General features: G+C 39.5%; 1 protein-coding gene across 1 annotated transcript in view; it reads left to right on the forward strand.

Annotated features, from left to right (window-relative positions):
• LOC136373451 (ensconsin-like) overlaps positions 1 to 14,332 on the forward strand; it is a 66,928-nt gene that overhangs the window by 35,401 nt on the left and 17,195 nt on the right. The window contains exons 5-9 of the mRNA XM_066338344.1: positions 744 to 907; positions 4,438 to 4,552; positions 5,472 to 5,504; positions 9,970 to 10,071; positions 13,411 to 13,536. Coding sequence (XP_066194441.1) covers positions 744 to 907; positions 4,438 to 4,552; positions 5,472 to 5,504; positions 9,970 to 10,071; positions 13,411 to 13,536 — 540 coding nt within the window. The remainder of the gene's footprint in view (positions 1 to 743; positions 908 to 4,437; positions 4,553 to 5,471; positions 5,505 to 9,969; positions 10,072 to 13,410; positions 13,537 to 14,332) is intronic.

Genomic DNA, 14,332 nt, shown 5'->3' on the forward strand with positions numbered 1-14,332 from the left:
TTTCCCTTCCCTCCCCCTCCCCCCCCCCCCGAAGATTTTGGACCGGCTCTGGACCTGACCTGACCTGAGAAGTCGGAGAATCTCCGGGGCCCGCAGAAGAAGCTCTGCACCCTCCCCCTCACAGTAACTTGCCTTTTTTCCTTGGTGTTGGGGAGTGGTTTTTTTCATTTGTCAATAAACCGGTTTTTTCCACTTTTCCTCCAAGGTATTTTCTTTCCCAAACCCAGGGCTGGGGGGAAAGGGGTGGTGGAGGTTTGTTTTTAGGGGACTCTTTTTAGAGGTTCTCCCCTAAATTATTCCAAACCAGGACACCATCTTGTCACTCAGTGCCTTAAATATTACTATATTTTGTTCTTAAAAAAAAAAAAAACAACAAAAAAACATCATAGGAAATTCTACTGTTTGGTTTTTAATTTACTGCTTCCTTACAGAGACATCACTATTATGTTGATAAGAAAAGTGTATGCTTAATATAGGGAATATACATATCCTGATATTCCTGTCTAGACAGTAAGGCCTAGTGGCAGGCAAGGTTCTAATTCCACTTCCAACCTGGGGACAGAATTAAAGATGAGTCTGTTGTCATGTGTGATGTCATCCACCTCTGCAAGCTCATCTTCCTGTACATTTTCACTTCAAGTGGTAAGAATTCTGCTTGGATAGTCTCTTGCTTGTGAGTTGCATTGCAATATCAGTGAATGACTAAGTTTGATTTTAATTGTTTCTTGAAAATATTCTTACAGCTGCCAAAGAGACACAAATCCTTGAAAAGGAGAGAAAAGCAAAACTCCAATATGAAAAACAGTTAGAAGAAAGGCAGAGAAAGCTAAAAGAAATGAAGCAAAAAGAGGAACAACGGAGGGGAGCAGTAGAAGAAAAGAGGAAACAAAAAATAGAGGAGGAAAAGGTAACATACATCAAAGTTCTATAGTTTAAAAGAACTACATTGTTTTTCTACATTACCATGCTCTGAAGTGGTGTTGTCTTGGTTTAGATAGACAGGTATCTGCCAGGGAAGATTGCAATTTCCCTTGGAATGTAAGCCCCCTCCTCCTCTTTTCCAAATTATTATAAATTTGCAATTAAAAGGCTGTCAGGCAAAGATTTTGGGAATAGGTATAGCAGTTCTTTACTAGGGATATAAAACAAAATACAAATGTTGTAATACAGAAGAATAAACAAGCAAACAAACAAACAAGAAATCCTAGAAAACCTTGACAGAGTCAGAAATACAACCTGACGCCCTGTTGGTCAGGGTGTTGGAAACAGTCCAAAAGCAATCCCTCCTGGAGTGGCAGATGTGGTCCTGTTGGAAGCAGAGATGATCCTATGGAGCCAAGGGTCCAGAGATGGGTGCAGTCTTCCTTTGGGAGTCTCGTGGGAACACTGGATGACTGGTGACACTTGTGTCTGCTTTTTATCTAGGTGGAAATGGATTGGCTCCTCCTCCCTGGGTAGAGCATCTTACAATAGGATGATGTAATGTGTCATGTCATTGGTGAGCTTTAATGGTCCATTAACAGAAGATATTCCCATGGAGGTAGTGGAAGAATGAACAGAGATAAGCAACACTGCTCCACCCGGTTTTTAACGGCTGGCTTCTTATCAGAGAAGGCAGTTATCTCCTCCCTAATAGATAAAAAAAAAATCTCCCCAATCGGGTTTTGGCCACCTCTTTGTTTCAGTCAAGTACTCTTAAGTATCCAACACTTGGTCTCCTTGGTAACTTATGGGGAAAAAATTCTTTAGAGTGAAAAAGAGACAAACCTAACCCCCAACAGCTGTGAATGAGAAACTTAGGGAAATGATGAATGTGATAGAACATAAAAGTGTTTTCCACATCTACAGTGGGCTATTTAGGCATATGTCCACCTTCCCCATAGAGCATTAGTTACAGCTGGGGCACTCAGGACTTCAGGAGCTTTGGCTGTTTGACCACTGGCTATTTTTCACATGAGCAAAAACCTCACCCCATACTCCTAGATTTCCAAATGCCTTAAGAGCACTTTGTAGAGTCTGTCTGTACATCAGCATGATTGACAGGTCTTAGACTTACTTATGTTATTTCTGTGTCTTGCTGCCTTGGAGCCCTGCTGTGGCCTGAGACTCACATTCTCTTAGTTCTTTCAAATCAGAATTCATTCATGTATGATGAAAGGTGGTGATGTTATCTGTGTATTTGTCATTTGCTGCTTTCAACTGTGTAATGACTGTTCTCACTGGCCTTTGCTCTGACTGCACGTGGACAGGCAGAGCAGTCTTTGAGTTTGGGACTCACTCAATGGATAGAAGCTGATAGCAGAAATAAATACATGAAGTTATTCCATCCTTTTGACAAGTAGCTCTGTTAGTACATATTAAATGTGCAAGTTCTGAAAGGGTTTATTTCCAGGGTGTCAGCAGTGGAAGCATCACACATCTGTGCTTTCATAAGCTGGTTGTAAGAACTTGCTCTGGGTCATTGGTGAAGAGCCTCTAAGGCTGGCTTGCTGCTGCTTTGGAGTCCAGTGTTGTTAGACTGTTCTAACAATCCATCTTTGCTGCCTTTTATGACTGGCAGTATTCTACACTGGTGTTTGATTTTCTGTAATCAGCTCCTGGATGTGATCAGATTGATATTCCATTTGAACTTCATGGAATAGTTTACATTGCTAGAGAACAGAAATGTTTGGGTGGGCTGTGACTGCAGTCCAGTGTAGTGTCATTTCTTTAAGCATCTACCCTATGCCAAAAGCATCCCTTATGCTTCAAAAAGGTGTTACCTTTAAATTTATTGCATTTATTAATGTAGTTTTGAGGATGGTAGATATGTTTTAAGTAGCCACCAGGATGAATAATCAAGGATGACAAGGACTAGCAATGAGTTGTTAACCTTGTCTTTTACTCAGTCCCTGGAGATGACCTACATAGAGAGTTACACATGCAGAATCTGAAAGGTGGGAAGATAGTATGGATTTGACCTGTTAAACCTTGCCCACAATCAGAAAGTGAAAATAGATCTTGACTTTGGTACTCTGACATGAGGAAAAGATACCAGCAAGATACCATATACAGTTGTAAATTTGGTAGATAGAAGTTCATCAAAATACATAGTCCCCAACATTATTGTTAACTTATTCAGCCAAGTCTTGTTTAGTTAATCATCTAATAAGGTAGAAGCAGCAGCACACCAGCAAATACTGTGGAAAAGGAGGTGGTTTTAGAAGTCTTGAAGACCAGTAGCCATGGTGAAGATTCAGATACTTGTCTCCCCACAGCTCCTTAGTTATTCTGCAAATCTCTGCAGTTCACTGTATTGAGACCTTGAGCTCATTTCTATAATTTGTAAAGTGAAGCCTATGTATTTAACTTTGACTGAAGAATTACTGCACTGCAGATACCTGCATGGAAATACAGTCTACAGATTACATAATGCCTGGGTACTTTGGCACCTTAGGTAAACTTTAGTTCAGGTTTCTCTAACAGAGGGGAAGCTAAGCTTTATATTTCAAACAAAAACTTTTAGTTTTATCTTTTGTCAGTGAGCAGAACCCTCCCTTCCTTCCAGGTTTACATTGTGTGTTTTTCATGGCAACTCTTAGTCAGTGTTGTGAAATGGTGTTGAAAGAAGGTGAAAGGCTTGTGTCCTCAGGCAGGAGAAATGGCTGTATAATGAGTTCCCATGACATCTTACTACAGTGTATATGCAGAAAATACTGCTTCAAAAGATCACTTGGGATCTAACTATTCCAGAAGAGAAATGTGTTGTTGACACGTGTGGAAACCTGGCTGGCAAGAGTGAGTCTAGCATGGTTACGGTTCATCTTTATGCACAAGAGCTAGAATTCCCCTACTGGCAGTTACTAGTTCTGGAGACAGCAGCAAAAGCTTCTTTCAGCCCCCTTTGTCCTGTCAGCAATGGTTGCTGAGGCCTGAAGATGATTTGTCTTCTTTTGCAGTTTTGCCTTTATGTCTTGCTGTTCCTGGTTTCATCACATCTCTCATAATGTCAGTGTCTGTTAAGACTTCGGTCATTGTTTTTATAGTTCTTTGAAAACACAAATAACTTTATACTTGGTATTTTATAATGGAGAATTTTTATCACCTTTTAGAAATAACTTCATCATATAAATAGTTTCAAGGGTAACCAATTACTTTTGCTCAGTTTGGGGTTCATCCCTATTTAGAAAATAAGTAGCACTGTTTACTGAATAGGAAATCTGTTTGGTAGCTATTTTAAGTAAAGAATAAAATAGATTATCTGTGCTTTAGCTCAACCTAATAATGTTTGCAGTGTTTTGAAGCCATTAATTGCCTTCAACATTCTTTGCATGATAATTTTTGTAACCAAAGCTTGGTAAAACAGATTATAAATCATACTGGGGGGTTATCTATATTTTGTTTCCTGGTGTGGCTGTGGTTAACAGTTACGAGTTTCATGGAGATGTTGTTTGGTAGGAGCGCTATGAGGCAGTTCTGCATCGCACCTTGGAACGGAATCAGCGGCTGGAAACACGACAGAAGAGATGGTCATGGGGGGGATATGTCACTCCAGACTCAGAAGCCAAAACAGGTAAGCAGCACTGTCTCTAGTAGGACTAAAATCACAGAATGTTCTGTGTGAACACTGGCAGATGCAGCACTATTCATAGAGACCTGGGTATCCTTTCCTGTCTTGGATCTTAAAGCAAGATCTGTGGGTAGCTCATGGGAAAGTGTCATATCTGTACTTGCCCTGAGATGCTGCTCAGACTTAGAGCTGTTTTTGACCTTGAAAAGAGCTGGAGAGAAGCTCCATGGGAAATACAACACGTGACAGCACTGCCAGCCCTCAAACATCAGATAAGGGGAATTATGATCTGTAATATTAAGATAATTCAGAATCCTTCAAATGCAGTTCATGTAATGGAGTGCTAAGACTGGTGATAAAACAAAAAATACCCAGTTGTACTCTAATATCACATCTAAAATGTTTTAAAAACACCCTTGGAGTTACAGAATGCTGACTGATTATTTGAATGCCCAGAAATGGGTAAGGAGATGCAGTGGACAGTCCAAGCTTCTTGGAACATGGATTCTATTCTGGATTAGGTGATGCATTTTAACAGTCTTTAATTTGAACTCAGATAATTTCCTGTTTCACAATTAACTGTTTCTGCTTGTAAACATCCTGAAATCAGACCAGCAAATAAAGATTGCAGTGGAAGGGATCTTTTCATGCACTACTTAACTACCAATAAATAACATAGGTTATTGGCCAGGAATAAAATAAATCAAAAAAACCTTCAGTTCAACCTATCTTCTGTATTGGTGGAATTGTACTGAGTGTGGTACTGTCATTTTCTGTCAGTTTGAGTGTGTGCTAGTAACATGTTTGAAAGTGCTTTAATATTAGTTGTCATTATGATATGCAGCATCTCCATTTTTGGTTAACTTGCATTTTTTTGCTATTTGACCTCATGACTTAGCTTACAAACTTGCTGCTTCTTCAGAACAACAGAGCACAGATGAAGGTGGAACTGGTGGTATTGATTTCTAAAATTTTTTTTCTGTTGTTTTGCACTCACTACTAACCTTTTAAACTTGAGTTCTTTTCACACTAAGGAAAACCATCTTATAGATCTTTTCCTGGATCTTGGCCAGCTGTGCAACAAATGTGATCCCTAAGTAGAAAGCAGCCCCCCTCATTTTGGCTATCCCTCCCAGCTAATTCAACTACAGCTTAAATCATGGCATCCTGAGGGAATTTTCAGGGAAAGGCTATGTGTATTTGGGTTTTTAAAGAGGTCTGGATACAGCACAGGGAGAAGAGAAGTTCCTATTGGCAAGTATTTGAATATAGATTAGTTCAGTGGTTAAGATTTGGAGGGTTTAAGGGCAATTTCAGACCATTTCATTGCTTCCTAATTTACAAAAAGTACATAGTAGAGCTTGGTTTGTTTCCTTCTTACTTTGGTTTACCAGCAGTTGAAGTAACATTTGCAAAATCAAATGATATTTTGGTGAAACTTTGTGAAAGGGAATGGGTCTCTTGCACAGTTCGATAACTTTGTCCGTGAAGGGTTTTGCAAAAATCAGAGCTGTCCCATTTATCTAAAGATAATTCTATAGATGAAATGTGTTTTCATTGGATTTCTGGCACTTTCCAGTGCACAGAGTGAGCCATTGATAGAAATGCTTTGGATCACTGATACATTTGTTTAATAAGTAAAATTGTTTCTTGTAGTTAGATTGAGATGAAAACTCTCAGCTGAGACCCAGCTGAATCTGAATCCTGACAGTCTGTGCGTGCCCACAACATTACTAATGCAGTGCAGCTGTCTGTGACACAGACAAGTGAGACTTGAAAATGCAGTGAAGGTCTGACTATGATTTAACTACTCAGGCAACACAGCAGAAGCATGTGTACTTTAGTTAACTTTTCCCTTACCCTGCACATCATGAGCCCCTAATTTTCTCCAAAATCAGCCAGTTTGGCTGGGTTGGTTTATCTGCTTTACATGTATTCCTTGGATACATATATAAATCCATTTACTGTATCTCACACTACCAAATATCATTTAACCTTAAAACTGGGAAATCACATTTGCCTTACATGTTTAAGAAAGCACTGGGTTTTAGTCTACTAACAAACACAAAATAATGTTCTTTGCTCTCTCCTGATTTATGTGAGGAAATGAGCCTTGTCTGTCCTTTCTGTTGTGGAGGAAGATCTTCAGTGCTGTTGACATACATTTAAAATAAAATATCTTCCAACACAAATGGTCCTGATATAATAATGGGTGCTTAAACTGTGATTTATGCATCATAAAGTAACTATGCAGATAGTTTAGCAGCAGTAGATCAATTTGGATAACTTGGCACCAATCTGGAAAAAAAATTGCTATGGAGATAAACAGGTAATGCAACGTCCTAGTCAAACCCTTGTGCACCCACATTGTTTTAAAATTGTGTTTGATTTTATGTTAATATTTCAAACAGGAAGCTATGATGTATGGGGTGGATAATGTGGGACCATGACTGGCTTTACATTTCTCATATTTATTCCTATTTCAGGGCAGTTCTTTTTAACATTGAGAGCTCATTACTTAATTATTATTCAAAATCTACCTAAGCCATGTGGGATACTTAAGTCCAGCTGGCTTTCTAAAAAATCCTTGTATGGTCCATTTTGCTTTATATTTGCATATTTTCTGGAAAGACAACAATTACCTTTTTTTACTCTGAAAAATGACACTATATGAGTTCTACTCCATTACATCATTGTGGCTGAATAGTGCACCTTCCCTAACTGCATGTCTGGAGCAAATTTCAATGTAATATTATATTTCCACTATCAAATTCTGTGGCAGATTTGGGATTAAAGCCCCGTTTCTTAAAATGAGAACCATTTGGGGAACTGATTTCAAATATTCTTTAATAATTTTAGGACAAAAGGAGTTATTGTCTATTGTAGTGCTGTGAAAAAAAAAATCAGAATCATATATCTTCCATGAACTGAGTGTGTCAACAGTAATATTTAGGAACATTGAGTGGCAGAGCAGAGGTTTTGGGTGATAGTGAGCTCTGGAAAGTGAAGCCCATGTAATAAAACATTTCCCCAACTGTCAGCGGTTCTGTGGGATGCTGAGTGTGATTCATGAGACCACAGCAGGGATCCCACTGATGGTGAAATATAAAACTGGATAATAGCCCCAGAGTCAAGTGTTACATTAATAGCATTGCTGTCAGTGCTAAGATGAAGCAGACAGGGTGTGGGTCTGCCAAGAGAAATGGCCAGGGCTGTGCAATAAGACATCCTTGATCACAGTCCTGGTAAAGGGGATGTTTTAGTGGTGCCTGCTGAGCAGAACTAGAGGTTCAGGTGCATCAGGACTGGAGACATGCTATTAGAATAGAACTGGGGCTGCCAGAGTCTCTTCTTGCTAAATAAAGAGCTTCCTTGTCCTAGTAGAAATTTGGAAGTGAGAGACAGCTAATCTTATTTTATGTAGCCTAATGTTATCCAGCCTCAGGCAATGCTGCAGCACCCTCTCTCAGTGAAACCCTGTGAGGAATGGAAGCTCCTCACTCTGAGTGATTTTCTTAAGATCCCATGTTTCCCAGCTCCTTGCCCAGTTCCAAGTCCTGCTGCATGGCAGACGTGCTTTCTTCAGCTCTGCTGCTGCAGTTTGCTTTCCCCCTTCCATTAGAAAAATAGAGATGTTGGTGTCACATGGGCTGTGTGCTTCTTGCATTTCAAACCCCTTGATGGAGGTTTTCTAACTTTCCCCCAAAGAAGATATTTGAGGTACTTTTTGAAATGGTGTTTTGTAAATAACTGTATAACCAGACTGACTGGCTCAGGAATATCCTGCCTGTCTTCTAAAGCTTTTTTTTACTAGAGAAAGGAGCTTTCAAGTTTGTAGAAACTGTTCTGTGAATGAGGTAGGGAAAAAGTTGAAGCCATCTGGTCATGCAAATGTATTGATTGAAAAAGCATTGACCTCTGTACCTGGGTCCCAGTAGGTGATAGACCAAACCTCAGATTTCATGCAAGTGCTGAAGTGCTAAATTGAACCAAGAGAAATTTGTGTTAAGTGTCTCTGTGACGTTTGGAGGCCTTGGACTCAACTGAGTTCAGGCAGGAGCCAGAATTTCCTTTTAGAGAGCAGACACTAGAGGGTAGCCTTCCCCTTCAAAAGCACCCGAATATGTGAATTATGAGCTTCCTGATTTCCATATATAAAACCTCTTAAGGCTGTTTAATTATCCCAGTTCTCAGACTCCATTCATAAAATGCCCCCCCCCCCCCTTTTTTTTTTTTCTTTCCTTCTTGTTCTGTTGGGAAAGCATCCACTAAACTCAGATCTTCATTTCTAAACTAGATTCAGATCTCCCTCTTATCCCATGGGGACTTTGCTCTTGTTCACTGTCACAAGAACTTCCCATAGGGCTGTCCATAGGAATCCTTATGTCCTGGCTCTGGCTATAAGGGGCTGTTGTAGCATGCTGGCAAAGGGAAAAGATGTTGCCTCTGTGGTGAGTAGTGCTGCTGTGTCCTCTGGTACTTATGCACTAATGAGTTCAGATTAATCATATTTGCTGTCTAGAATGTCAGTAAAATCGATTACTTGTGTTAGATGTATAGAATTTCGTGTGTTTGTTGTGCTGGTCTGCCCCACTCCGTGTACATTAATGTTTTCTGCTTACTGAGTTTCTATAGCAACAGGTACATGCTTTTCCAGGGCTTTCACACTCTGGAGTAGTGTTCATCCTGAAAGTACATTATTTGAAATTAAAAAGCAGGTATTTATCTGCTTGTAATAAGCTTGCAGTTCTGCCACACGAGATGTGATTTTTATGTATGTATATGTGTCTGTATACACATACCAAAAAAAATTAATGCCACTTGTGGCAGTTTTTTTCTGAAAATTGCAGATTTGATCGGAAACATTAACTTAAGAGTAGCTTTTAGAGAAAAATTGGCAATTTCTAAAATACAGCAACCTTTGTGAAGCAATCAGAAATAGGAATGCTTTCTTGCCTTTCTTTAGGACTTGGTTTTATTTCTCCAAAATAATTTTTTTTTGTTTGGAATTATTAACTAGGGATTAAAAAACTGGTTTTGACATACCTATGTGGCAGGAATGAAGAAAGAAGTTTTCCAGATTTTGTTGTTATTTTCTGTGTCTTGCCAGTCTGGTAACAACAGACAACCTCAGTAGCTTTTGTCTTTACATGTTAGGGGCACGGGGTTTAAAAATCCCTGGTTTGCACACATATGCATAAATCCTGTCATGACTCCACTAAAGTGTACCTTTTCTGTGCCTGTCCCAACTGCTGCTAATGGTATCAAGCCTGTTCGAAGGAAAACAAAATAATTTGTGTTTCTCATCAAATAAAAGCGGAAATAGCTTTCAGGATGTAATACTTGGAGAGTGAGCTCTCAGCAGCGTGTGAAAGGCTCAGTATGAAGGTGAGTTTTAAAGTTATCACTTTTCTCCACAGCCAGCAAACGCTCGCCCTCCATAGCCAACCTCAAACAGGCAGAGGCTGCTGTGAGCAAATGCCTGTCGTCATCTGCAGCTCTTATAAATGCCTCAGATCGAAGTAAGTGTGGGTGTGTGGCTGCTGGGAGCAGGGCACTGCTCAACTGTGGCTGGGGAGGAAATAGGAGGTGGAGTGAAATTCCTCCCTCCTCCCCTGCTGTTACTCACTTCATATTTTGATCTCAGATGCATTTCATGCAATTTGTTAATTCAGCTTGACTGTTCAGGGCTTTGACCCAGTTGATGTGATCTCTGTTAGAGGAGAAGAGCAATGGTAAAAACTGCTGTTGTTTTATTTTTTATTTCTGTAGTTCTGTTTCTAAAGTCGAATCTTGGTGAATGATTCACAGATAATTTCCCATAATCTCTATGGATTTGCATGCCTTAATTAACACCCTAAATTTCAGCAAAATAGAAATAGTACGAAAATAAAGTTTGACTTGTTCTGTTAGACAGCTTCAGTCATTTGATTGCCAATGGGAAAGAAAAAAAATCAATTTTGACAAGAAATTGTCCTAATATACTTGTTAAGAAAAATAAAAACTATTTGTAGGAGCACATATTTTGGCTTGTTTTAGCATGAGATTTTGTTATTTGGAATCTTTCCAGAGTTTCATAGGAACCTGTCTGTATTGCAAATATGGAGGTTTTTGCTTTTGTTTTTCTGTTTGTCTAAAATGATGAATAAGCTAAAAGCTGTTTCATATAAAAGCAGATTCAGCTAGGTCTCTGCTGCAGTGTTCTGCCAGTCTGCAGCCTCTGATCAAGCAAACTGTGCTGAAAGAATCCCTGACACAGACACAGCTAAAGGTGGTTTTGCTGGTTCATTGGAAGGTGATGCAGCAGAAAAAAATGTGTTCATACACTGTATGCCTGGTGGGGAAATCAGTGACTATATTTATACTGGCAGAAGCTCTGAGTCACTGGAGGCTGCTTGTGATTTTAAATTATATTTATGTATTATGTGTCTGCAGGGTTCAGCTCTGGATAGGAGTCAGAAGCAGGGCTGTAAAGTACAAATTAAACCTCTTACAAAGGAAGTCACTAATTATCAACTAATTGGGATTGCTTTCAAACTTACTGTCATACCCTGAAATCCTTTGTGAAGCCTTAGTCGCTTTGGAGAAAATATTCTCAGGTGGCCTGAAATACAACAAATTTGGACAGGACTCCAAGTGATCTATGTGGTTAGGATGTAGAGGTTGACTTAGAGTGATCCTCTGCTCTCAGTCTGATACTTGGGGAGAACTGTCTGTATGGTAAAAAGATGGGTAAATTCACAGGACATTAAATACAGTAACAGAATAAACCAGATTGCTTCTGTTGTGCATATGTGCCTGAGAGGGTGAAGGAGCAGAATGTAGAAATGAGATGATACTTGTTCTGGATCAGTGGAGTATCTCCACTAAACACTGTGTTTTTGTGTTAATTCTAGGCTCACTCATACTCAGAGAATGTGAGCAAGTCCTTTAAAATTCTCATGTATTTTAAAAGGTGTACAAGGATGGCTTCAGTAGTTCAAACAAGAATCTGTTGTGGCTGACATCCTGCTGCTGTGATCAGAAACATGCAGAAATAAAAGAAATAATGCTTTATATAAAGCGGTTCTTCCCTGATCCAGTTTTTCTGCTTCTGAAGAATTCAATAATTATAAAGCAACTTAATCATTCCTCTCTCTCTTAGGGAAGTGGGGCAGGTGTTGGAGGGGACCTCGGCTTTTCAGCATAATTAATTCATGCACTTTCACTTCCAGGTACCACAAAGAGAAGTGCCTCATTAAACAGACTGAATAACAAAGTCCCTCCACATTCCCAGCAATCAGCACCCAAAGGTTCGCAGGTGGAATAGAAAGGTGCTAGAAACCAGTTTGTTTTGAGAATTGTGAGGCAGTAAATGGGATATTTGAAGATGACTTTAAACCATGTCCCAACTCCATTATAAATGCTTTCACTCAGGCCTTCATGCATTCTGTGCACTGTGCCATAAATATCATTATGCTCACTGCAGTGCCAGATATTGGGTAACAGTCTCTAAACCAGCCTTATTCCTCTGAAAAGTGGAAGGGTGGGAGGAAAGTAGACAAATGGTAGCCAAACCATTTAACTCATGAGAAAACAGTGCTTCATAATGATACATTGATGGTTTTAGCTGATTAGTAAAAGCAAAGCATGGGATGGCAACTTATAAAATCATATCTTGTTAAAAATAATCTTCCTTACACTTGGTCTCTAGGGGGAATAGAAAAGAAGAGGAGCACATCTTTTAGTAGAATGAGTTGTAAACCCAAATCCTCTCCCCAGCTAGAAAAAGTGAAAAAGGAACAAAAAACAGGTGGTTGTTTCATAAAACAGAATTTTTTTTAAAGTTTTTTAAGTTTGGTTAGGCTTGATTTCACTGGTTTCCTAGGTTCTTAAATTTCTAAGACTTTTTAATGGCTTTTTAGTTACCCAGTGTTAAAGGTAAAATGGTAAAAGGTCAATCTTTACTTATGGACAAAAAAAATAAATCCTCTAAGAAGGCCTTTGTCTTTGTTAAATGGCACTGCTTAAGATAGCAACATGTCTGCTTAAGAAAGCAATCTATTTGAGAGCTGGTAGGTTTAAGGGTCAGAAATGGTAAAAATGTCACTGATCTGTTCACTTCTTAGTTAAATCTTACCTTTGCTTTTTTAAGTTCCCTTTCATTATTCAGTTTAAAAGCAACTTCTCTGTTCCTGCTGCTGGCGTAAACCATGTGCATGCAGAAGGAGGAACCCTGTTCTCACTTCAGTCTCTTTTGATCTGTGTATTCCCCACTAGGTTACAAATAACCTCTTTCCTAGGAACTCCTCCTAAACCTGAAGAATAGCACCTTGTCTAATGTGTTTTTTCCGAGTTAACAATTCTGAAACTTTCCTTTTTAGCAACTGTTGCCAACAGTTGAAGTTATTTCTGCTTCAGAATCTTTCCTGTATTAGAGAATGATGGGTGCTGTCCATGTGAATTTGTGTGTGCAGGCAATGCTTGACCATAACTGCTCACTTTGACTTGCAAGTCTTCTGTTTATTATGTCAAAACAGCCTTTCCTGCAATCTAGAGAATGTAGCTCTGAAGAGCTCAGTCAAAAACGTCTCATACTTTGACTGGATTCAGCATTCACCTCTGTTGTACATGTGCCAGTCTGTGCACATAAAAATGACTTGTACTAAGCAAGGCAAGAGCAAGAAGTGCAACATGAGAGATTGCAGTGTTTAACCCTTCTGTGCTTTTAGTTTGGAATTCCCCCTCTATGACTTCAGTATTGTTCTTCCAAAACCATTACAATTTGCAACAATGCTCAGTCTTCCTTTGCTTTGTACTGCATGTCTTTTCTATGATATGATTTCATGTTGGATCCTTTTTGATTTGTTCCTGTCATCCAGCTCGTCGCTCCCAGCTCAGTCCCCTGGACAGTAGCATAATCAGCCGTCTCCTGGCCCCCACACAGGCCTCCCTAGCTAGGAGTAAAATTGCTGCTACCTTGTCTGCTGATGGACAGGACCCCTCAGGTAACAGGAGGGCACCAAACCCTCAGTCTTACGCAGTTGCTCTTCAAGCAAGAACTTAGATGATAGCTGCTAACTGTGCTACGGTTTTGTCTGAATCAGACAATTAATACATGGTTGTGTGTAATATTACTTAGCCAGTATTTTCTGTGGTCATTAATACCCAATTCATGTGCTATGTTGCATGTTTACTTTACAAAACCATAGAATAATATTGGCTTTTAAACTCCAGTGCTGGTTTACTTGCTCTGCAGAGAGTCAGATGTTGGTGTTCATTCTGGGGCTTTTGTGTGTAGTTTTTTTAACTGACAGAGATCTGCATTTGTACTGTCAACTCAATCTGAGACATTCTAGTTAGAGCAGTACTAGGTAATGAAAGGGAAAAAAAAAACCCAAACAAACCTATAATTTCAAAGTGCAAAACCTAAATTTCTTTAGGAGAAGAAACTCTTGCAGGAATGTGACAATAGGGTTACCTTAAGATAAGTACAGGGGGCCTTGATCTGGCTTCGTTCAGCTGATAGAAGTCAAGGTATAATAGGAGGAGAGAAACCCTGGCTGATTCAAGCAGTTTTGTGTTGGTCCAGACTGACCTGATATGTCCACACCATGGCTCAGTTTACTAGAGCAGGAATTTGCATTATGGGCAAGCCCCCCTAGCTGCATCCCACATGTCCTGGAATTGTTACTGGTTGATTAATAATGCCCCAGTAAATGCATCTCTGGAACCAATGTGGAGTCCTTTCTCTTCTTTTACCTTACAACTTGTGTTCCCAGTTTTGCTTGTTTCTTCTTAAGT

Source organism: Sylvia atricapilla, chromosome W (genome assembly GCF_009819655.1).
Source record: "Sylvia atricapilla isolate bSylAtr1 chromosome W, bSylAtr1.pri, whole genome shotgun sequence".
Classification (NCBI taxonomy): Eukaryota; Metazoa; Chordata; class Aves; order Passeriformes; family Sylviidae; genus Sylvia; species Sylvia atricapilla.